Below are 23,142 nucleotides of genomic sequence, written 5' to 3' on the forward strand. Positions count from 1 at the left end.
GAACAGGCCAAATGTACATGGGTAACCCTGAGGGCTTTATTCATTGATTTATAATGCCAGATTCTATACTAGATGTTATATAGTTACATTGGCTACTGTGGGCTTCTATGTTTTCACATTTGCAAACTGGGATGTTACATTATTTCTTTACATTAGGTGATTTCCAATTGGTGGTGGTATCTGGTATGAGATGTGGTCTGTTTCAGACATTGGCAAGAACACTCATGTGACTGTGTTAGCGGTTCAGCTGAGGTCTGTCCCATCAATTTAATTTTAAAGTTAAGAAAAATATATGCAAATGTGGCTTTATCAAAAGCATTTATTAATAATAGTCATAGTAATGTCACACAAATTCACAAAGTGTTTAAGACATGTCTGGCTCAGTTTGTTGTGTGTGTGTGTGCGTGTGCGTGTGTGTGTGTGTGTGTGAATTCTCTAAACAGTGCAGTTTAAAATGAATGACCACAAAGAGAAGAAAAATAAAAGGTATATTGCAACAGGAAAAATAGAATTCTCATCTTAAAAAGGGAAAAAACTAAGAAATTGTTCATCAGAGAACTGTCAATACTCCAACAGATAATAATATTTAAAAAATCATTAATTTCATCTAAAGGCCCCTAAAATTGATGAAAAACAAAATTACGATTTCTCAGATAAAAAAGGTACAGAAAATGTAGTTTTGTTTTTTCACGCATTACAAAGACAGTATTCCGTTAGTCAACTTTCTACCTCGGCTGTGTATCCTAGCAACTACAGGGGAAGGTGTAAGTTATATTCATTAGAAATATCATTTATATATATAGAACCAGAAGAAGCACCAGAGAAAACATTGTCCTCCTGTAAGTTGTTAGAGGACTCAGAATCACCATAAAAAACTTTCAAACCTGTACAGCCCTAATAAAAACAAGGGGAGAACATTGACATCCAATAAATAGAAACATTTTAAATAAAAAAAGAACAATGTACAATGTAAAATCCCCCCCCCCCCCAAAAAAAGAATACATCTGTATAAAAAAAATAATACTTAAAACAAAACGAAATCAGAGGTACAACACGATTATTACACCAACTGAAAAAATTATCACGATGAAAAATGGAAGCAATTAATTCAAACAAAGACCTGATGTACTCCTAAAGAGGTGTGACAATTGACTTATTTCTTTCTCCCAAGGAAATAAACATTATACATTTGTAAAAACACAAAATTTACAACACATACAAGAGTCAAAAAGACAAGAACTAAAAAACAAAAACGTCTTTAAAACCCGTATGTTTCGAAGCATTCCAAACAAAAAATGTGTCTTCTTATTCTTAATGCTTTTAGAAAAATGTTCGTATCTCTATTATTAGTATTTTCCATCTTATTTATCTTCTAAATACAAGTTACAAGGCCAATGTGGTATATATCTAGGCTGATCTAGTCTTTAAAAAAAAAAGAACATAAATTATTTTAGGAAAAAAACAGCACCCCACAAAAAAATACAAACAGCATTTACACATTTCAGTATTCAAGACGACAATTTTTTTAAAGAAATCCGGAAATAACTAAATTCATGCCATTGATAACAACCGTCAACTCAGTTGCTTGTTTACAATGGTAGCTAGCACCAACTGCCTTTCCGTTTTTTCAAGTCCTCCAGAAACCAGTAAGCTGATCTTGAGCACCGTTGACAACAAATGTAAACTGGCGTTTGATTGGCGGTTTGGTTTTGTAAACAGTGATGAGTAGTAAACTGGTTTTCGATTGGCTGTTTTGATCGGCAAGTAGTAGTACAAATATCTTAAATAATGAAGGAAAAAAGGTTAAAATACATTTTAAAAGGTGTGTTTAGTCCTGTCTGGCAGGAGTTTTGGTTATGGCTTTGAGACGTGGAGGAGCTTCATCACCGTGAACTGGGCGCTGCAGCCTGGAGAGAGAAGACAGACAGAGGACAAAACATTAGATACACTGGCCTCAGATTGTCAGGCAGATGTATACAAAACACAGTCAGTGCAGACTTACAAGTGGGAGAGTGAGTATGCGCTCGTGTCTTACAAAAAAACAAAAAGGTAGTGTGTGTGTGTGTGTGTGTGTGTGTGTGTGTGTGTGTCTCATAATAAGAAAGATATGCGTGTGTCTCGTAAGAAAAATATGTGTGTCTCCTCACCAGGTTGAATGTGTCGTAGGTACTCATGAGCTCCTCCATGCGGTACTGCTCCAACACCACTACGTTGTTGGAGAGGCTGGGGTTCCTCTGGCGGGCACAGTCCTCACAGTGGACCACGTAGGTCTTCCTGTTGCCGCTCTCAGACGTCACAAACAGCAGGTCAAACACCTCCACCTGGGGACAGAGGAGACACATACACACACTCAGTATATAGCCAGGGATCACTGGGCTGTGGGAAAGGGCTTGTATTGTAATGCATGGGGATGAATTGAAAGCATGCTGGAGCAATCATGAGGGAAGATAGGGGGTTGAAGTAATGTGGTTTCAGAAGAGAGACAGGCTCTCTCTGATTGTGAGGTAAGTGTTTGTGTGTTTTGGGTTCAGTTAGAAGGCGGTTTGGTGCTGGCAGACTGGGGGTTTGTATTGAGAGGGCAGTAGGTAGGTACTGGGTAGATGTGTTACTCACGTCACACTCATTGCAGTAGTAGGCTGGCTCGTCCTTCACCCGGCTCTGGTAGGAGATCTTCTTCCCTACTGCCACCAGCTGGTCTCTCAGAACCTGGATGTGCTTGATGGACTGCAGCAGGCAGTGTCTGACGGAGGGAGGGAGGGAGGGAGGGAGGGAGGGCGAGGGGGTGAGGTTAGAGCCAGGGTGGAGTGAGCAGCACACCAATATGTTTCAAACTTCTGAAACATCATAAATCTGAACAAAATTATATATTTACACCTGTGTAATTTCTAACTACACCATCTGTATAATAAACAAATCACTATAATTGTCTGAAATCCGTGGTATATCTGACCGTATAACACAGGTATGACAGAAAATTACTTTTTACTTGTCTAATTACGTTGGTAACCAGTTTATAGCAATAAAGCACCTCAGGGGTTTGTGGTATATGGCCAATATACCACGGCTAAGGGCTGAATCCAGGCACTCTGCGTTGCGCATAAGAACAGCCCTTAGTCGTGGTATATTGGCCATATATCACACCCCATCAGGCCTTACTGCTTAAATAAAGGACCCATCATCAGTCGGTCAGTACTCACTTGATCATCTTGTATGTGTCTGGGTCGGTGACCTTGACGGTGCGGGCCACGTTCCAGGACACGTGGATCATGGGGACGATGGACTTGACCTTCTTCACTTCATTCCACTCAAACCTCTCCAGAGCCAGCTGGTACTGGTAGGCTGCAGAGAGGAACAACGGGAACATTAGTACTTGACATTATAAAAGCTCTTCAACAGTATAATTGTTAGTGACCTTGTATGTTTTTACATAGGATCTTCAACATCAGTCCTCTACTTATGTGTTTCATTGTTGTGGATTTGGACTGTGGTCATTACCCTGAAGTTCAAAACTCTCAAGCCAAAATTACTGACAAAGACCAACAGGTCCATAAAATAACACTAACCATAAAAGTCAAGCAATGGCTCTACTGCAATGTGTTTCAGTAGATGGGTGAGTCAAACATTTGCATCTGTAGCAAACAGTAATGTAGCTATCTTTGTCAGGGAGTTAACTTACAGTTGAGTGGTCCGACGTTCCATGCAATGTTGTTGCACCAGCCCACAGCCTGGACCCAGTGGACGGTCCCTGCGTTGATCCACACCAGGTCCCCTGGTCTCTGAATGAAGCGGTACACAGGGATGTTGGAGCGGTACAGGTCCTCCAGGACAGGCCACCAGGAACCAGTCAGGTAGTCTACTCCATGCCTGAGAGAGAGAGGGGAGGAGGGGGTTAGATCCTCTGAGGTAGTGGGTGATACATTGGGAGAATGGTACGCTTGAGTAGATGAGACACTTGTGCTATTTTACATTCTAAGGACTTACAAGCTGAGCTGCTGAGATGAGCTCTAGTTACTTGGAAGAGCAAATCTGACAGATTGTTTTTCTACATCAAACAGGCTCAAATCAGAAATTTATTATTGTACCTCATCATCAACACATTCTGTAAATCATGGTAATGTATCAACCAGTGTCCACACGACTTACTTTTCACAGAAGTCGTTGATGGCCGGCCAGTAGTTTTCATGCACAGAGAACCACTCGCAGTCTCCAGGCCCAATGTTGATGTTCACTGAGCAGAAGTTGTTGTTCTCCTGATGGCCAGGCGTGCGGCTGCCGGGGACCTTCATGTAGAGCTGGACAGTGTTCATGCCCAGGATGGTGTGTCCTACGTGGCTCAGCATGTTACCGCTGGACGCCACGCGCATGAAGGCTGGAAGCTTCTGGAGCTCCTGCAGCTGGGCCTTCCACCTGGTAGAGAGAGAGGGAGAGATAGATGGGGAGAGGGAGGTCAGGGTTATTGTCTTTTTTAAACTGGCCAACAGAACACAATCTGAGTGGCAGTAGTTGCATCAATGCTATCATCACTAAGGAGCTTATTTACTATAGTGATTTTGCGCAATATGGCCTTGCTTAGCAATGGATGTGGTTCATGTAATAAAGATTCAGTATGGAAACCTGACCAGTAGGGGTCAGCAAAACCTCAGAGGAAAGTTCTGGAACAAATGAGAAAAGTTCCACATGTTCTATGTGGTAATAGAATGCATCTCCAGCTTACCTCTTGGGGTCTGACAGATCAATGTTGGTGCCAAACTTGATAATCTTCCCCACTGGTTTCAGCTCGGTACTGATAGCGTCTTTGCTTGTGGGGTCTTTGTTAGACGTCTCAGAGCTAGTCTCCTTACTCTTCTTCTCTTTCTCCTTGTCTTCCTCATCTTCATTATCATCATCTTCATCACTCCCCTTCTCCTCCTGAAGACACAGAAAAGAAGAAGGTAGAGGTAAGTTATATAGAAGAGGTGTGTGTATACATGGTGTGTGTCTCTACATGTATCATTGTATCCATCCATACCTGGAGGCTCTCCTGGAAGCTGGAAGCCTGGTACTGAGCGTACTTGGCGATGGTGGTGTGTGAGCGGCTGCTCTCGCAGGGCCAGGTCTGCCCCGTGCCGCTGGGGTCCCAGTTCTCATCAGCAGGCTGCTGTACCTGGGTCCTCACCTCCACAGCATGCTCCGAGTTAGCGTCCACCAGAGACTTAGTGGAGAACAGACCCAGGTCTGAAGGGTGAGAGAGAGAGAGAGAGAGAGAGAGAGAGAGAGAGAGAGAGAGAGAGAGAGAGAGAGAGAGAGAGAGAGAGAGAGAGAGAGAGAGAGAGAGAGAGAGAGAGAGAGAGAGAGAGAGAGAGAGAGAGAGAGAGAGAGAGAGAGAGAGAGAGAGAGAGAGAGAGAGAGAGAGAGGGAGGGAGGGAGGGGAGAGAGAGGAACATAGCGGTTTAATATACAAATATATAAGGGATGACATGGTGCGGCATGAAGGGACTCCCAAAGGGAATGGTACCAAGTCATTTTATTACTATTTGTAGGTAGGTAGTGCAGTTTGATTGAATGATTTGTGTGGTTACTGTGGTAGATAGTGTTGAATAAATGATTGATAACGATGTGAAGTGTGTGTGTGTATGACTCACTGAGTCGTAGGGATCCGGCCAGTCCTCTGATAACAGTAACAGGGTTCTTAGGGTCAGTACAGAACTGCAGTAGTACTGGGGATAAGGCATCTCTCTTACTCTCCAGCTATAGAGGGGGGAAGACGATAGAACAGTCAGTACAATTATAATTCACGTCAGGTGCAGTTTTCTACCAACAGAGGGCAGTACATGGTTTAAAAAATATATTTTAATTTTATGTTACACATTATTAGAGAAGGAGAGAGAGTATAATAATAATAATAATAATAATAATAATAATAATAATAATAATAATAATAATAAAAATAATAATAATAAGAGAGGGGGAGATTGAAGATTGAATGGGATACGTGGTGGAGAGAAAGATAGTGTGTGAATATAGATATGTGAGATGTGTGGTGGGGTTATGGTGAATGACAGGGACTTACATAGATGCTTGGTGTGGGAGGGTTGAGTTTCTCCCGTGGGATGGGCTCTGTAGTAAACAGGGGCTTGACAGAGAACGCAGGGAGCAGGTAGGACTCTCTGAACTTCCCCTTCACACTCGCACCCCTGAGAGAAGAGATAAAAAAAATGTTAAGACCAAACACAGTCACAAACTGGAGCAAAAAACACTGTCTTTTTAGAAATGGATTTACTAGAATGAAACCCTCTACTTCTCATTGGTAAGACCACCCCACTCTCTCACCTACAACCCTCCTGCCTTGTTATTCCCTCCATTCCCCTCTCCTCTCTCCCTCCATTCCCCTCTCCGCTCTCCCTCCATTCCCCTCTCCGCTCTCCCTCCATTCCCCTCTCCGCTCTCCCTCCATTCCCCTCTCCTCTCCTATCTCCCTCCATTCCCCTCTCCTCTCCTCTCTCCCTCCATTCCCCTCTCCGCTCTCCCTCCATTCCCCTCTCCTCTCCTATCTCCCTCCATTCCCCTCTCCTCTCTCCCTCCATTCCCCTCTCCTCTCTCCCTCCATTCCCCTCTCCTCTCTCCCTCCATTCCCCTCTCTCCTATCTCCCTCCATTCCCCTCTCCTCTCCTATCTCCCTCCATTCCCCTCTCCTCTCCTCTCTCCCTCCATTCCCCTCTCCGCTCTCCCTCCATTCCCCTCTCCTCTCCTATCTCCCTCCATTCCCCTCTCCTCTCTCCCTCCATTCCCCTCTCCGCTCTCCCTCCATTCCCCTCTCCTCTCCTATCTCCCTCCATTCCCCTCTCCTCTCCTATCTCCCTCCATTCCCCTCTCCTATCTCCCTCCATTCCCCTCTCCTCTCCTCTCTCCCTCCATTCCCCTCTCCGCTCTCCCTCCATTCCCCTCTCCTCTCCTATCTCCCTCCATTCCCCTCTCCTCTCTCCCTCCATTCCCCTCTCCGCTCTCCCTCCATTCCCCTCTCCTCTCCTATCTCCCTCCATTCCCCTCTCCTCTCCTATCTCCCTCCATTCCCCTCTCCTCTCCTCTCTCCCTCCATTCCCCTCTCCGCTCTCCCTCCATTCCCCTCTCCTCTCCTATCTCCCTCCATTCCCCTCTCCTCTCCTCTCTCCCTCCATTCCCCTCTCCTCTCTCCCTCCATTCCCCTCTCCTCTCCTATCTCCCTCCATTCCCCTCTCCTCTCCTCTCTCCCTCCATTCCCCTCTCCTCTCCTCTCTCCCTCCATTCCCCTCTCCGCTCTCCCTCCATTCCCCTCTCCTCTCCTCTCTCCCTCCATTCCCCTCTCCTCTCTCCCTCCATACTCACTTGCAGGCCCGTATGACCTCTGCGGCTGTGTTCTTGATACTGATCTCCTCCAGCGGTGTCCTCTTCTCCTCCACCTCCGAGGCGATGAACGTCTCTCTGTCTCCGCTCTCCACCTTGATCAGTCTGATCTTCAGCTCCTTGGGTGGCCCGTCCGACAGGGCCTTCAGTTTCATGAAGTCAGCAGCTGAACCCTGCAGTGTCGATCCAGCCTCACTGCCCTGAGAAGAGGACATGACACTAGAACTTTTTTCACTTCTACTATGGGACGCCCATTCTGAGGGTTCGTCTTCGCTGGTGGACCCAGCCTCCTTCCTCCTCTTCCGGTCTCTCTCCATGTCGGAGTGAACGTGGTCACAGTCCTTCTCCCGGATCTCCTTGCTCTGGAGGTCCAGGTTCCCGAGGATCCGCAGGTGGTCCTTCTTCTCCTTGTGACCTTTGCCCTCCTTGTGCCGTTTGGAACTGGAACTGGAGTGGGAGGAGGAAGAGGAGGAGTGGGAGGAGGAAGAGGAGGAGTGGGAGGAGGACATCTCCTCTCGTTTCTCTCTGTGCTTTTTCTTCCTCTCTTTCCTCTCCTGGTGTGTCTTGCTGCTGCCGTGTTTCCTCTTCTTCTCTGTCTCTCTATCCTTCTCTCTGTCTCCTTCCCTCTCTCTCTCAGGCTTGTGGTGCATGTCCTCCTGTTTCAGCTCAGTCTTGGTCCTGTCTGAGGTGTTCTTGCTGGGGAGGGAGTTGGAGTGTCGGGTCAGGAAGACCTCACAGCTCCGGCCCAGCTCAGCCAGAGAAGACTCAGAGATGGTAGTGAGCTTCATCTCTTCTTTTGGCTCCATCTTGATGGATTGTGTGGAGGGATTCAAATTTGACTCTTCCTTTGAGGAATGGATCCTCTTTTCCATGGCCTCCCTCCCATTTCTCCAGATATCAGGCTCCTCCATCTTTATATTGACCTGTCTCTTCGCCTCCCAGCTGGAGGGTGAGTGTGGGCGGGACTTTAGGGGCGGGGTCAATGACGGTGTAAAGCCCGGGTGATTGGTGGAATCGGAGGTGGGGGAGGTGCTATTCTGCTGCTGTTGGATGTCGGGACCCAGAGAGAGGGAGGAGGAGTACTTTACTCCCCCCAGAGCGGAGGGGGGCGGGCGGCCAAATGGACCTCCTCTGTAGGTGTACTTCTGGTTCTCCAGGGCGGCCAGGGACTTGTTGGTGCTGCTCACCCCCGTCTGGTGGAGGTGGGGCCTCTGGGGCGGGGGAGGGGAACTGGACGGAGTCTCCGACTCCTCTTCCTCATCTTCGTCGTCGCACTCGCTCTTCGCGGGCTCCGGGAGACCGTAGAGTTTAGCCAGGTCGCTGTGGCGATAGTTAGTCCCCGACTGGGAGTTGGGGTTGAGAGGGACAGCTGGCTTGTGGACCTCCGGAGCGGGTTTCAGGGTGAGACAACCCTCCTCCTCTTCCTCGTTGAGGGAGGAGGTCCGACTGCAGGGGGAGGCCAGGGAGCCCTGTCGGCTCAGCACGGGGGGGCTGGAGTTGAGGTTCGCCCCAACAAAGTCGTCCTGCGGTTGCTGCTTGGGCGCCGGGATGAGGTCCGGGGCGCACAGGTAGCTCTTGACCAGTGGCATGGTACCAGAGAAGGCGTTGACAATGTTTTCTCTAGCTCCGTTTCGGTCGCTGCTATATAAAGATTCCTCCTCTTTCTTGATGGACTCATCCAGCATGGCCATGATGTTGGCCAGACCGTCCGGGAGTAACGTAGAGAGCTCTGATGGTTCCTCCTCAAACTGGGCGCTCTCCGAGTCTCCGCTGCTGCTGCTGGCGCAGCTACCCAGGCCTCCGCTGGGCATGCGCTTGTGGAGGAGGCCCCCTATGCTGGAGGTGCTGCTGCTGGTTCTGGAGGGGTTGGGCACGGACGAAAGGCTGTCCCTGGGGAAGGCCTGGTAGAGTTTGGGGGGCTCTCGGAGGGTGATGGTGCTGGAGGTGTGGAGGGGACCCATAGCCCCCATCACTCCTCCTCTGGCCTGCTGACTAGCCTTCTCCTTGGGATGGGGGGTATCTTTGGATGGACGGGGGGCGCCTCGCATGGTGGTGTTGTTTAAGGGGTGGTTGGGGTAGGAGGACCCCAACGAGGGCCGGGCGTTGTTCCCTGAGGTAACGTTACTACTGTGAGATGACGACGGGGGACTTCCACCCCATTTCTCCCTCTGCCTCTGCTTCTCCCTGGCATAGTCCGTCTGGGGGGTGAGAGGGGGCGGCTGCGACCTCTCCAGGGGGGCAGGAGACGGTGGTGCCTGGCCTGGGGGACAAGGGGGTGCCCCGCCCCGGCTCAGCCAGGGGTAGGGGGGCGAGGAGGAGGACTGGCTGGGGGGTGGTGGGGGTGGAGGTAGGACAAAGGAGGAGGAGGAGGTGGAGCCAGTGGACAGGGGAGGAGGTGGGGCAGAAGAGGTGCTGCCTGACAGGAGTCTCTCCAGACTCTCGATGGCGGACTCCTCTCTCCCCTTACTGCTCCTGCTCATCTCCTCCTTCACCTTCCTCTCCATCCTCCTCTTCCTCTCCTCCTCCTCTCTCGCCCACTCCCTCCTCCTCTTCCTCTCCTCTTCCTCCCTCGCTCTCTCCCAGTCCTTCCTCTTCCTCTCCTCCTGCTCTTTTTCCCATTCCCTACTTCTCTTCTTCTCCTCTTCTGCCCTCTCCCACTCCCTCCTCTTCCTCTCCTCCTGCTCTCTCTCCCAATCCCTCCTCTTCCTCTCCTCCTGCTCTCTCTCCCAATCCCTCCTCTTCCTCTCCTCCTGCTCTCTCTCCCAGTCCCTCCTTCTCTCCTCGGCCTGCATATGACCCTGCAGCTCAGCATCCAGTTTATCCAGAGCCTCCTTCATGGACTGCGGGGCTGAGGGTGGAGGTGGCTGGGGTCGCGAACAAGAATACCCCTGGGCTGAGGTGGGGGTAGCCTGGGGGGCCTGGGGTGTAGGCTGGGCACAGAGTCTGGAGTAGGAGGGGTTGGAGGCTAGCTGAGGGGCAGAGTTGACCGTGTGGGGTTGGGGGGCGGTCATGGGGCGGTCATGGGGCGAGCTAGTGACCGCCGTCTGCGGGAGGGGGTTGGGGTGAGACCCTCTGCTGGTGATGACGCTCTCCCCTGCCCTCTGGTGTCCTGAGGATGATGACGAAGAGAAGGAAGGAGTGCGATCAGGCTCAGTCCGTCCGTAGTAACCCTTCCCCTGGACAGACTGTTGGTGGTGGTGGCTAGGCTGCTGCTGGGGCCTGGGTGGTGCCCGGTGGGGGTGAGGGTGACTGGCAGTGCCCACGTGGGCTCCCTGATACCCTGGGTGCAGCATGGGGTTGATGGGCCCCCTCTCTGGGTCCCTCTCCAGCTGAGACGGAACTGAGGTCTGGTGGAGCAGTCCCATCGTCTCCCTGCCTCTCCAACTGCTGCTGGTGGGGGTGTTGTTAGCTGAACACACAGCAGGTGGCGCTGTGGTCACAGTGGAGAGTGCAGGTCCAGTCATATTACTGATCCTACTACTACTACTACTACTACTACTACTACTACTACTACTACTACTACTACTACTACTACTACTGTTGTAGCGGTTGTTATGTGACTGTGAGCAGGGGGGCTGGGGGGTGAAGGTGGGGGTGATGACAGGCGTCCTGGTAGGAGGTATGGGGGTGGCCTGAGGGGGGCTGACGTGGGGGTAGGGGTGCTGATGATGCTGGAGGGGCGCTGGACCCCGGGTCTCCCCGACCTGGTTCTGATTCTGCTGCTGCCCCGGAGATACCAGCCCTGCCCTGTAGAGACCTGACTCCTGTAGGGAGAGACAGATATGGTAGATTAATACACTGGAGATAGAGCGCCATCCAAACAGACATAGGCTGCTTCCCAAATGGCACCCTATTCCCTATACAGTGCACTACTTGTGATGGGGCCCATTTGGGCCGCAGCTGATACACTACAATACTAACAAAATTGATATAGTTTACATTTCCTCTTAGCAAAAGTCCATTAACTAAGACCAGTCAATTCCAAACTGAACCCTCTGCTAAATGACATTTGAGCCTATGAGCGGGTAAAATGGGAGTTGTTCCCGAACTCTTCAGGTCTACGTGAAGTGCCTAGGTTTTCGTGAGCCCGCCGTCGATTTGGATTTTAGAAAATAATTACAGTGTGAAAAAGGCGGAGATCACACGCTAACAAATGGAGGCTGGGTATAACATTAGCTCTGCTGGGAGCCTGGGACTCACCAGGGGGTGGTTGCTTTGTGGCCTGCCCTGGCCCTGGCCCTGTCCCTGGGGCCTCCAGGCCTCATGGTGGGGGGTGGTGGGGTTGTGCTGTTGAGGTACTGCGGTGCTGCTGGCAGGGGCAAGGAGGTGGGGGTTGTGGCTGTAAGGCACGCCGGTGTGGTTTGCTGGTGAGGGTTGGGGGGTCTCCCTAAAGCCCCTGTCTCCTCTACTGTCCCCCCTTGCTGGAGGTTGGTGGTGAGGAGGATGGGAGTGGGGCTGGTTGTTGATTCCTCGGCCCCCAACGGTAGGGCCTCTCTGGGGGGTAGGAGGACCTCCCCGGGGCTCCATCCCCATGAGGGGCGGGGCTGGAGCTGGTTGTTTGGGGTACTGGGGGTGGTTATTGTGGGGGGGTTGATTGAGGGCCTGAGGTGGGAACTGGGGCTTGTGGGGTGGGGCGGCCCCGCCGCGCCGCTGGGGGTAGTCTCCCAGGGAGGAGATGCGGGGTGGGGAGATTGGCGAGGGGGCGGAGGGAGGGGGAGGTTTGTAGGTGTAGCCGCCCAGACCTGACTTGGCTGACTCCTGTTACCAGAGACAAAGAGAGAGACATGATTAGCTAAGAACTTCTGGGAAGGCTAGGAGACCATAGACAAACTATTTGACTACCTAACCTGAATCTCATAAACTGACATGTTACTTTATGCCAAACACAACTAACCAAGTTCCACCCCTCTCAAAAAAAAGAACTACATTTGATAAGTACACTAAATTCATGCTCTTGACGAAGAGGCAGTGCTAAGTGTTCTTACAGTTCTGATCTGGAACTCTGGAGGCCCGTTCTTGCGTTCGGGCTGGGCCCAGGGGGCGTTCCCCTTATGTATGGGGTTCCAGAAGGCAGGTTTGGGTGGGGGAGGGGGGGGGTGGGACAGGGGCTGCTGCTGGGGGGGCAGGGGGTGTCCTCCTGGGCCAGAGAACCGCTGCATGCCTGGGTGAGGAACCTGTAGAGGAGAAGAGTAACTATGTTAATACTACAGTATATCCCATCATAACAACATGGTCAAATTACAAGAACAAACTAAGTTTAGATATCAAAAGGTCACAAATAATTCTATGCAATCACCTGACGCTACATATGGGAGAGTATAGATTTGGATCTCTTTATCCTGTATGTGTAAATATAACTGTATGAGTAAAGTGTTGAGAGCAGCGGTTTCAGTCATCCACGTACCTGCTCAGAGCTCCTCTTCCTCTTGCTAGGACTGGGACAGTCCTCATTGGGCCGAGAGGAGGGGTGAAGGGAGGGGGGCGGGGTGTGCTGGATGACCGAGTGCTCCCCTAAAGGGGGGGCCGGCCTCTTCAGCTGCCCCCCCAGCATCTTCCCTGGGTAACCCCTCTGCTGCTGCTGCATCTGAGCCCACATATCATCACCCAGTGACGCTGGACCCCTGGGGACATGATGCTCCTGAGGACCCTCATACTGACAGAGAGAAGGAGAGAGAGAGAGAGAGAGAGAGAGAGAGAGAGAGAGAGAGAGGAGAGAGAGGGGTTGAGAAGGAGAGAGAGGAGGAGAGAGAGAAGGACAGAGAGGAGAGAGAGAGGAGAGAGAGAGGAGGAGAGAGGAGGAGAGAGAGAGAGAGGAGGAGAGAGAGAAGGACAGAGAGGAGAGAGAGAGGAGGAGAGAGGAGGAGAGAGAGAGAGAGGAGAAGAGAGGAGGAGAGAGAGAGAGAGGAGAGAGAGGGGTTGAGAAGGAGATAGAGAGAGGAAAAGGCAGGATTACATCTCCTAACAAGACATCCAACTTTTATCGTCGCTCACTGATAGGCCACTCATTTATCTACACTCGTCCTGTCTGATGATATCATTGGCTCCTTCTCTCACCTTCAGTAGCTGATTGGGTCTGGAAGGCAGGTGGGTAGGAGGCCCGGCGCTGTATCCACCGCTGTGAAGGCCGGGTAGGGGTTCAAGTGAATGAGGAGGGGGGTGTGACTCATACAGCTGACCCATCTGCTCCCACACCCGGTGGGGGGGAGGAAGGGGGCATTGCTGGTCCCCTCTCTGGAGGCCAGGTAACATGGCCTGGGACAGCTCCAGCTTTTCACCGCCACGCACCTGCATGGTCCTGTTGGGAACAGAGAGAGAGAGAGAGAGAGAGAGAGAGTCAGATTACAGTGACTACAGCCTGGAGCTGTGAATGTACGTGACAAGGAAAGACAAGAAAGGCGGAGACTACAGCTATCAGATTATATTACCGTATGAGCCCAACAGGAATATTTGCCGGACTCACCCATTATTGAAGAATTTACTGGGATGGTTCAGTCCACCCATGTGACTGGGCGCTACATGGGGGAGGACCTGGTGTTGATTGACACCTGTCGAACACCTGGTAGAGAGAACAAGAGTAAATACTGTGCGATACGAACTGTTTTACCTAAGAGAAAAATACATGTTAACCTACAATAACAATTAACAGTGAACTTGTAGTCAAGTGAGAGAGTGTGAAGCTAAGTCAGTCAGTGTAGGTGTAATTAATTGACTAGTAGCTGTGTGTGTGTGGCTTGTTGGTTGCCGTGGAAACCTAACATACCTGGCAGGTGGCGCCCAGGTGGCGCGGCTGCCCACGGGAGCCCATGGTCCCCGGCTGAGTCCGTCCAGAGGGAAGGAGTCCCGTGTGCCACGCCCACCAAACTGCTCTACTGCGTGATGCATCCAGCCTGTAGGACGAGGAGGACAACACACACAAACATACACTCAATATATGGAACACACACACACACTGGAGAGATACACTCTCAGTATGTACACAATGTGTGCCCTCTGCATGGGAATTAACACACAATTACTCACATACACTCCCTCTGTTTCTCACACACGGACATGCACATGCACACACAGACACACACACACTGTCAACAAACTATTAACCTATGTGGCATTTGTGGATTGCCCAAAAATGCAAGTATACGCTTTCTACTCACCACACTAGCTGTGTCTGTGAAGCCCTCCACTGCAGCTCAGAGAAGGCCACACACCAAAGACTAAGGGAAGACTTCACACCTGTCTTCAACACCAATACAATACAGCCTGTTAGGCTAGAGAGGGAACAAGAGGAGAGAGAATGAGAGAGGGAGAAACAGAGAATCAGACAGAGAGGGAGAGAGGAGAGAGTGAGAGAGAACAAGAGGAGGAAGAGAGGGGAAGGAAGTGAGATACAAGTCAATAATTGTCAGTAGGTTTTCCATTATATAGTTCAGCTGTAGAGCGAAACTCACTGCAGACAGAGAGGAGGGGTTGAGACTGAGGAAATAGGACAGAGGAAAGAACAGCGCAAGGAAGAAGAGGTAAACGAAGAGAGGAGTCTAGATATGGAACATTTGGTGCGGAGAGAGCTTACAAACTTCTCTGTGACTAAAATACAGTATGTGTGGAGTTGGAGGGAGGCAGCAGATGTAATTGTTTATCTATTTAACAACTATTGCACCATAGACTCTAGGTCTAGGTATTACAGTGTAACCGCAGCGTCTTTGTCCATCTGTCATTATTAGCTAGTACACTCTGGTGGTGCTGTACTGTGTCCCAGCCCCTAGGGGGCGACGGTAGCTCTGCTGTAGCTGACTTTAGGATTATTAGCCGAGCACAGATGGTCCTGTGGGAGTTAGTGGACCTATGATATGGGAACACTGAGGTTACTGTAATCCCTACAGGGGGGGTAGAGACCCACAGAGACTAACCAAGGGCACAGGGTGTGTGGCTGTACTGCCTGTTTTGTGTGAGCGTCTGTAGAGTATCTATGTATGTGTGTGTGTTGGATCCACTTGGTTTTAATCCCATTATTAGAACAGGTGTGATGGAGAGGGAGAGAGAGGGACAGGGGGAAGACACAACAGAAGGTCTGAACAGGATGGGAGGATAGATGGGTGGGAAATAAAAGTGCTCTTCAGGGAAGGAGGGAGGGAGGGATGGAAGAGAGGACGGGCTGTGCTGGCTATATCTCATGCCCACACACCTTCCCACACATGGCAGAGAGGCAAACAAAAGAACAGTTGGAGAACACAGAAAATAGCCTGGCATATATACTCATACACATGGTGACACACACAGTGACACACACACACACACACTGTGACACACACCGTGACACACAAATACAAAAAGTCACACCACCCAGAAAAACTAACACTGAGACACACAGGACCAAAACTTCAAAGAAATAGAAAAGACTCAGTCCATGTCAAACAGAGAGAGTTACAGAAGACAGAAGAAGATTCCTGTTCAAAATGCAAACAGAAGCACACACCCGTGACAGACACACCGTGACACACACACCGTGACACACACACCGTGACGATGAGCCAGCAAAGTTCCCCACTCTAGTCAACGTTGGTTCCTAAATTAGCTCTGCTAGTGTGTGTAGGGCCTCCCACTCCCTCTCTCCTCCCTCCCTCTCTCCTCCCTCCCTCTCTCATCCCTCCCTCTCTCCTCCCTCCCTCTCTCCTCCCTCCCGCTCTCCTCCCTCCCTCTCTCCTCCCTCCCGCTCTCCTCCCTCCCGCTCTCCTCCCTCCCTCTCTCCTCCATCCCTCTCTGTCTCCATCCCTAGCGCCGCCTTGCTATTAAAAGCCTAGGGGGAAGATATTTCAGGCGCTCCGTTTTTAGCTTCCAGAGAGATGGAAATAAAACCAACACTGAGCCACGCTGACGCTCCCCTCTACTCATCTGTCTGTGTGTGTGTGTGTGTGTGTGTGTTGGATAACGATACCATACTAGTGCCATGTAAAGACAGACCAGGACCAGACGATCATAAACAGCTCTGACTGGTTAACACATTCCCACAGACACATAAAAAGATACATACACACGTTCGAACACACACACACACACACACAGTGCATTCGGAAAGTATTCAGACCCCTTGACTTTTTCCACATTTTGTTACGTTACAGCCTTATTCTAAAATTGATTAAATCGTTTTTTTTCCCTCATCAATCTTCACACAATACCCACAATGACAAAGCAAAAACATGTTTTTAGAATTTTAGGCAAATGTATTAGAAATTTAAAGAATTTACAGAACTATTCAGACCCTTTACTCAGTACTTTGTTGAAGCACCTTTAGCAGCGATTACAGCTTTGAGTCTTACTGGGTATGACGCTACAAGCTTGGTACACCTGTATTTGGGGAGTTTATCCCATTCTTCTCTGCAGATCCTCTCAAGCTCTGTCAGGTTGGATGGGGAGCGTCGCTGCACAGCTATTTTCAGGTCTCTCCAGAGATGTTCGATCGGGTTCAAGCCGGGCTCTGGCTGGGCCACTCAAGGACATTCAGAGACTTGTCCCGAAGCCACTCCTGCGTTGTCTTGGCTGTGTGCTTAGGGTCGTTGTCCTGTTGGAAGATGAACCTTCGCCCCAGTCTGATGTCCTGAGAGCTCTGGAGCAGGTTTTCATCAAGGATCTCTCTGTACTTTGCTCCGTTCATCTTTCCCTAAATCCTGACTAGTCTCCCAATCCTTGCCGCTGACAAACATCCCCACAGCATGATGCTGCCACCACCATGCTTCACCGTAGGGATGGTGCCAGGTTTCCTCCAGACGTGATGCTTGGCATTCAGGCCAAAGAGTTCAATCTTGGTTTCATCAGACCAGAGAATCTTGTTTCTCATGGTGTGAGAGTCCTTTAGGTGCCTTTTGGCAAACTCCAAGCGGGCTGTCATGTGCCTTTTACTGAGGAGTGGCTTCCGTCTGGCCACTCTACCATAAAGGCCTGATTAGTGGAGTGCTGCAGAGATGGTTGTGGTTCTGGAAGGTTCTCTCATCTCCACAGAGGAACTCTGGAGCTCTGTCAGAGTGACCATCGGGTTCTTGGTCACCTCCCTGACCAAGGCCCTTCTCCCCCGATTGCTCAGTTTGGCAGTGTGGCCAGCTCATGGAAGAGTCTTGGTGGTTCCAAACTTCTTCCATTTAAGAATGATGGAGGCCACTGTGTTCTTGGGGACCTTCAATGCTGCAGAAATGATTTGGTACCCTTCCCCAGATCTGTGCCTCGACACAATCCTGTCTCGGAGCTCTACGGACAATTCCTTCGACCTCATGGCTTGGTTTTTGCTCTGACATGCACTGTGAACTGTGGGACCTTATATAGACAAGTGTGTGCCTTTCCAAAACATGTCCAATCAATTGAATGTACCACAGGTGGACTCCAATCAAGTTGTAGAAACATCTCAAGGATGATCAATGGAAACAGGATGCACCTGAGCTCAATTTCGTGTCTCATAGCAAAGGGTCTGAATACTTATTTCTGTTTTTGCATTGTCATTATGGGGTATTGTGTGTAGATTGATGAGGAACATTTTTAATTTCATCCATTTTAGAATAAGGATGTAACGTAACAAAATGTGGAAAAAGTCAAGGGGTCTGAATACTTTCTGAATGCACTGTATACACACACACACACACACACACACACACTCGCTTACCTTTCAGAATAGCACCTAGTTCAAGATCCTCTGTCTTGTCAAGTCTCAGCTTCTACAGCCAATCATCTCTGGGATCTCTTCAGCCCTGGACCAATCAGAAGAGAGAGTCAGATTTAATATAAAATCATCATAAAACAGATAGCAGCCAAAACCAACAACATCTGTTCACATTAAACTAACACACAATCACAATTAGCCAATAGCTCTATGTATCAGAAATTAGGGTTGTTCCATGTCATTTCAGCAAGCCATGACACCCACCATCTAAGATTGTTCTGAAATAGTTTCTGTAGCTAGAAACAGATAAGGTAAGCATTCCGGAAACTTTATTTTGTTGAAATATAATTTGAGATTAAGCTAATTGATTGCACCCAAATTGGCCATTTTAATTTATAGGATTCAATTAATATTCAATAATTATAGTACCTAACATCCGATATGGACCAAACTTTTTTCTAACAAGTTTCCATCCACAGTTTTTATGCAAGTAAAAGTCATACCATATAAAAATAATCACAACAGCTGTGATGGAAACAGGAAGTTGCAGTACAATTTTATAAATGCCGACATATAATTTGTTCGTTCGACATGGTGGGATCTTTTTGTTGGTAAAATTATTATGTGAGAAATGGTGGTAGAAACGCCTTTATGTGCAAATATTGATATAACAACCATCATATGGAAGTAAACTTGGAGTCAGGGTGTGTGGTCCTCCCACTACGACTCGGTAAACCATGCACTTTATTAGGCTACATATGAAATAAGTTATGATGAACTTCAGAGTGGTGAAAGTGCACGGTGATATTGATGCTCCTTTCCAATAAATATAGAGTTTCTTATTCTGGTCCAAAATGGATGTTAGGTACTATATTTATTGAATATTATATGAATTCTATGAATTAAAATAGCCAACTTGGGTGCAATCAATTAGCTTAATTTCTCAGAAATCAAATTATATATACAAAAAAATAATGTTTCCAGAATGCTAATCATATCGGTTTCTAAATACAGAAACGATTTGAGAACAATCTGAGACGGTGGGTGTCGAAATCCTCTTTCTTGTGCTTTTTGAGGTGGAACGACCCAATAGCTATACTCATATTATTACATCAGACAATGTCTGTAGACTTCTCCAGGATGAAAACGAGGATCAGAAACCAGACAATAGCCAGAACTTTCTAACACTGCATTTATCAGTCAGTCAGGAGACAAGACAGGGACTTTAGGTATAAGTATTACTGTCTAACCTCCTCTCTCTCTCACCCTCTCTGTCTCGCTCTCTTTCTCCCATGGTTACTAAGAACATGGAGACGGCTGGAGGAGGCGAAAAAAGAATCACCCCTCCTCTCTTCCTCTGCTCTCCACTGCTTCGACTCCCTAGTCGACACGGCGTGTGTGTGTGTGTGTGTGTGTGTGTGTGTGTGTGGAAACCCAGGGAGGGCAGGAGGGGAAAGGGTGAATCGGCAGGGGGCTGACACAACACAAAGAGAGAGGGGGCTCACACACACACACAATGGTGAGAGTAACTGTGTTAGAGGCACAAGGGCTGGCGCTATATAAACACCAGTAGCCTCTCTCACAGGAAGAGGTTGGCACGTTAAGTCAACTATCACACGTGAAACTGTAGTGCAGCAACAACAGACAGAGAGAACAGGGAGAGGGGGGAAAGGAGAGAGAGTAGAGGCACAGAGAGACAGATGAGGGAGGGAGGGAAAGAGAGAAAAGGAGAGAGGAAAGCAAAACGAACAAACGTGCAATATGGGGAACTGAGTGAGAAACAAACATCAGATACTATTACAAAGCACACTAAGACCCAAGCTTTCTCAGGTTATATAGAGAGAAAGGCTGTCAGTATGCTGTGTGTGTGAGTGAGTGAGTGTGAGAGAGAGAGAGAGAGTGTGTGTTGTGATATGCTGCATCCTGGGTGTCACAGCACAGGGAACCCCCCCGGTGAGTGAGTCAGCGCCACGCCCAGCGGTCGGTGGAAAGGGCTTACCTCAAACCCCAGACTTAACCCTTCATCCCCCTCCCCCTGAAACGCCACTTACGGTCAGGTGACCGGGGGCGTTGCTAGAGACGGCGTGACGTCTCAGGGATTTTCTCAGGTGGCGTCATCGGTGGTTAGTGAACCGGTGGTATGGTGAAACACGTAGATAGGCAGGTCGGGGGTTTTATGGCAAAGACAGGAATCGCCAAACCACCTAACCATGATAGAATTACAGAGAAGTGTGTGGGGGTCTTATTTGTCACTTTTAGATGTTGTGTTCTAATGTGGTGTTGCCTATTTCCCCAATTGGGTCAGGGCAATTCCAACAAACTACATTGATGTTGCCACACTGACCGCAGAATCTCAAAAGCAGAATTAACATTGCAACTAAGAATCTTGCGCAACATAACAAATCTTATAACGTGTGAATTCCCCCCGGTAGCCCCCATATGTCACCTGGGTAACAGTGAAACCCCCATGATGACAGACATCAAAGACCTGTTCCAGTCAACACCTCCGTCGTCCTGGTTATGGCATCACACACGTGGCTACCACTCTGGTAGAGAAAGGCGAGGCTAAGGCCATGCCAACATCATCATGCCAACCGTTGCTAACCATAACTACCAAAACATTACTCAATACTCACCTCTCTAATATACACTGAGTATGTGAAAATAAAACTACTTTTGCAATAATTTTTTTATACTATGATAAGCCACTAGAACTCAACTACCACTGTTACAAAGCTAAATACAAAAGTTCGGTCAGTCACCAAATCACCACCCTGTCTGACTCCAGTAATGAGACTTCCCAAACAGAGAACTCCCCTGCCAGCCTCATAGTGGTATGATCCAGAGGCAGACAGACGACATAGAAGGGCTCAGTTAAATATAGATAACTGACTATGAACACACACACATAGAGACAGAGAGACACAGAGACCCGCTAATTATCCAAATCCAGAAAAGAGCCGTTAAATTCTACAACCACCTAAAAGGAAGCGATTCCCAAACCTTCCAAAACAAAGCCATCACCTACAGAGAAATGAACCTGGAGAAGAGCCCCCTAAGCAAGCTGGTCCTGGGGCTCTGTTCACAAACACAAACTGACCCCACAGAGCCCCAGGACAGCAACACAATTATACCCAACCAAATCATGAGAAAACGAAAAAATAATTACTTGACACAAACAGAGCTAATTAGAATGCTATTTGGCCCTAAACAGAGAGTACACGGTGGCAGAATACCTGACCACTGTGACTGACCCCAAATTAAGGAAATCTTTGACTATGTACAGACTCAGTGAGCATAGCATTGCTATTTGCAAAAGGCCGCCGAAGGCAGACCTGGCTCTCAAGAGAAGACAGGCTATGTGCACACTGCCCACAAAATGAGGTGGAAACTGAGCTGCACTTCCTAACTTCCTGCCAAATGTTTGACCATATTAGAGACACATACTTCCCTCAGATTACACAGACCCCAATTTTGATAAACTCCCATATCTATTGGGTGAAATACCACAGTGTGAAATCACAGCAGCAAGATGTATGACCTGTTGCCACAAGAAAAGGGCAACCAGTGAAGAACAAACACCATTGTAAATACAACCTATATTTATGTTTATTTATTTTCCCTTTTGTACTTTAACTATTTGCATATCATTAGAACACTGTATATAGACATAATATGACACTTGAAATGTCTGGAACTTTTGTGAGTGTAATGTTTACTGTTCATTTTTTATTGGTTATTTCACTTTTGTTTATTATCTATTTCACTTGCTTTGGCAATGTAAACATTTGTTTCCCATGCCAATAAAGCCATTAAATTGAAATTGAATTGAGAGAGAGAGCCAGTAGGAGCGCAGGAGGGAGATAAAGGATGACATTAAGATGACACCCTGCAGACAGTAGTTCCTGGCAGGCTGAGAGATAAGTGATCAATTTGATAAGAAAGGGAGAGAGAGAAAGAAGGGAGAGAGAGAAAGAAGGTTCCGGCATGTCTGGCGAGCGAGAGATGAGGGAGGGAGGCGGAAAGCCTGTGGGTTTCTCTCCACACTGGTCCATTACATACCTGGCCCTAAAAAGGGATTGAGTTAAAGGAAACCCACACACACACACACACTCAGCCAGGAACACACAGCCTGCCTGCGTCCGTTCCGTTGCCAGGCTCCCACAGTGTGTGTGTTTGTTTGTGTGTGATGCAGGCTAGCTCGTCACCAACGCATCTAAGCTTTTCCCACACACACTACCGCCTACACACACCGGGAGAGCACCGACACGGCCAAACACACACAGAGAACATCCTACAGCGGGTATTTATGCTCAGTAGAGAACAGAAGTAACTCTCTCTCTTCCTCCACACTAATTATAGTACAGCACTGCTGCCCAATCTCTAGGTCTAGCTGTTTGGCCTTCTAAAAATGACACCGAATCAGCTCAGAGTCACAGCAAACTCACAACCTCTCGCCTATTTACTGTAACACCAGGCCTTTAACTGTGACTGTTGCCCCAAGAATAAGGGTAGACAACACAAGCTGAAAAGAAGGTAGTGTTTGTATGTGCTGATTTAGGTCTCTGCACAGCTTACTGCTCATTGTTGGGTTCAGTTGAAAAGCACTCACAGAGAACTGGAGAGAGAGAGAGAGAGAGGGCGGAAATATGTTCATATCCCATTCTGTTGGAGAACGTGGATTGTCATCCTGGCTGGAGTGAAGTTGAACATGTGCTGTTTCTGAGAGTCGGTCCAAGTACACTCAGGAGGAAAGCCTTTCCCAACACCTCTCTCTCTCTCTCTCGCTCTCCCTCTCTCCCCCCTCCCCCTCTCTCCACCCCTCCCTCTCTCTGGATCCTCTACCATTACTTTTACTGGCAGACATGGTGAAATGTTCGGATATATTCTACTACATGTACAGGGTTGAAAGTCTAGTGTGGTATTTTGGCAGCCTGTTGGTTTACGCAGGTTGAGGAGATGGAAACAGCAAGAGCTGTTTTATCTAACTGCCATCGCACCTGTGCTTGTAACAACTGTCAGAGTGTATGTGTGTGTGCTAGATTTCACTGTTAAGGACGGTTCACACACAGACGTGGTGCATGTGTGTGACGTTAAGAGAAGGAGAAGAGGGAGATGCTGCTCTGAGATGAGACAGGAAGCTG

The 23,142-nt window shown here is 48.7% G+C and overlaps 1 protein-coding gene across 1 annotated transcript in view; it reads right to left on the minus strand.

Moving 5' to 3' along the window:
- Positions 1–301: 301 nt before the first annotated feature.
- Positions 302–23,142, minus strand: part of LOC311112852 (uncharacterized protein) — a 28,632-nt gene continuing 5,791 nt past the window's right edge. The window contains exons 2-20 of the mRNA XM_084155983.1: positions 18,002–18,086; positions 14,511–14,624; positions 14,120–14,246; positions 13,820–13,915; positions 13,414–13,654; positions 12,764–13,012; positions 12,345–12,533; positions 11,560–12,117; positions 7,342–11,123; positions 6,050–6,173; positions 5,622–5,727; positions 5,009–5,214; positions 4,715–4,908; positions 4,144–4,407; positions 3,677–3,864; positions 3,198–3,339; positions 2,614–2,740; positions 2,148–2,321; positions 302–1,907 (exon numbers count right to left, since the gene is read on the minus strand). Coding sequence (XP_084012109.1) covers positions 1,884–1,907; positions 2,148–2,321; positions 2,614–2,740; positions 3,198–3,339; positions 3,677–3,864; positions 4,144–4,407; positions 4,715–4,908; positions 5,009–5,214; positions 5,622–5,727; positions 6,050–6,173; positions 7,342–11,123; positions 11,560–12,117; positions 12,345–12,533; positions 12,764–13,012; positions 13,414–13,654; positions 13,820–13,915; positions 14,120–14,241 — 6,786 coding nt within the window. The 5' untranslated portion in view covers positions 14,242–14,246; positions 14,511–14,624; positions 18,002–18,086 and the 3' untranslated portion in view covers positions 302–1,883. The remainder of the gene's footprint in view (positions 1,908–2,147; positions 2,322–2,613; positions 2,741–3,197; positions 3,340–3,676; positions 3,865–4,143; positions 4,408–4,714; positions 4,909–5,008; positions 5,215–5,621; positions 5,728–6,049; positions 6,174–7,341; positions 11,124–11,559; positions 12,118–12,344; positions 12,534–12,763; positions 13,013–13,413; positions 13,655–13,819; positions 13,916–14,119; positions 14,247–14,510; positions 14,625–18,001; positions 18,087–23,142) is intronic.

The sequence above is a fragment of the Coregonus lavaretus genome, assembly GCF_964263955.1.
Source record: "Coregonus lavaretus genome assembly, chromosome: 39".
Classification (NCBI taxonomy): domain Eukaryota; kingdom Metazoa; phylum Chordata; class Actinopteri; order Salmoniformes; family Salmonidae; genus Coregonus; species Coregonus lavaretus.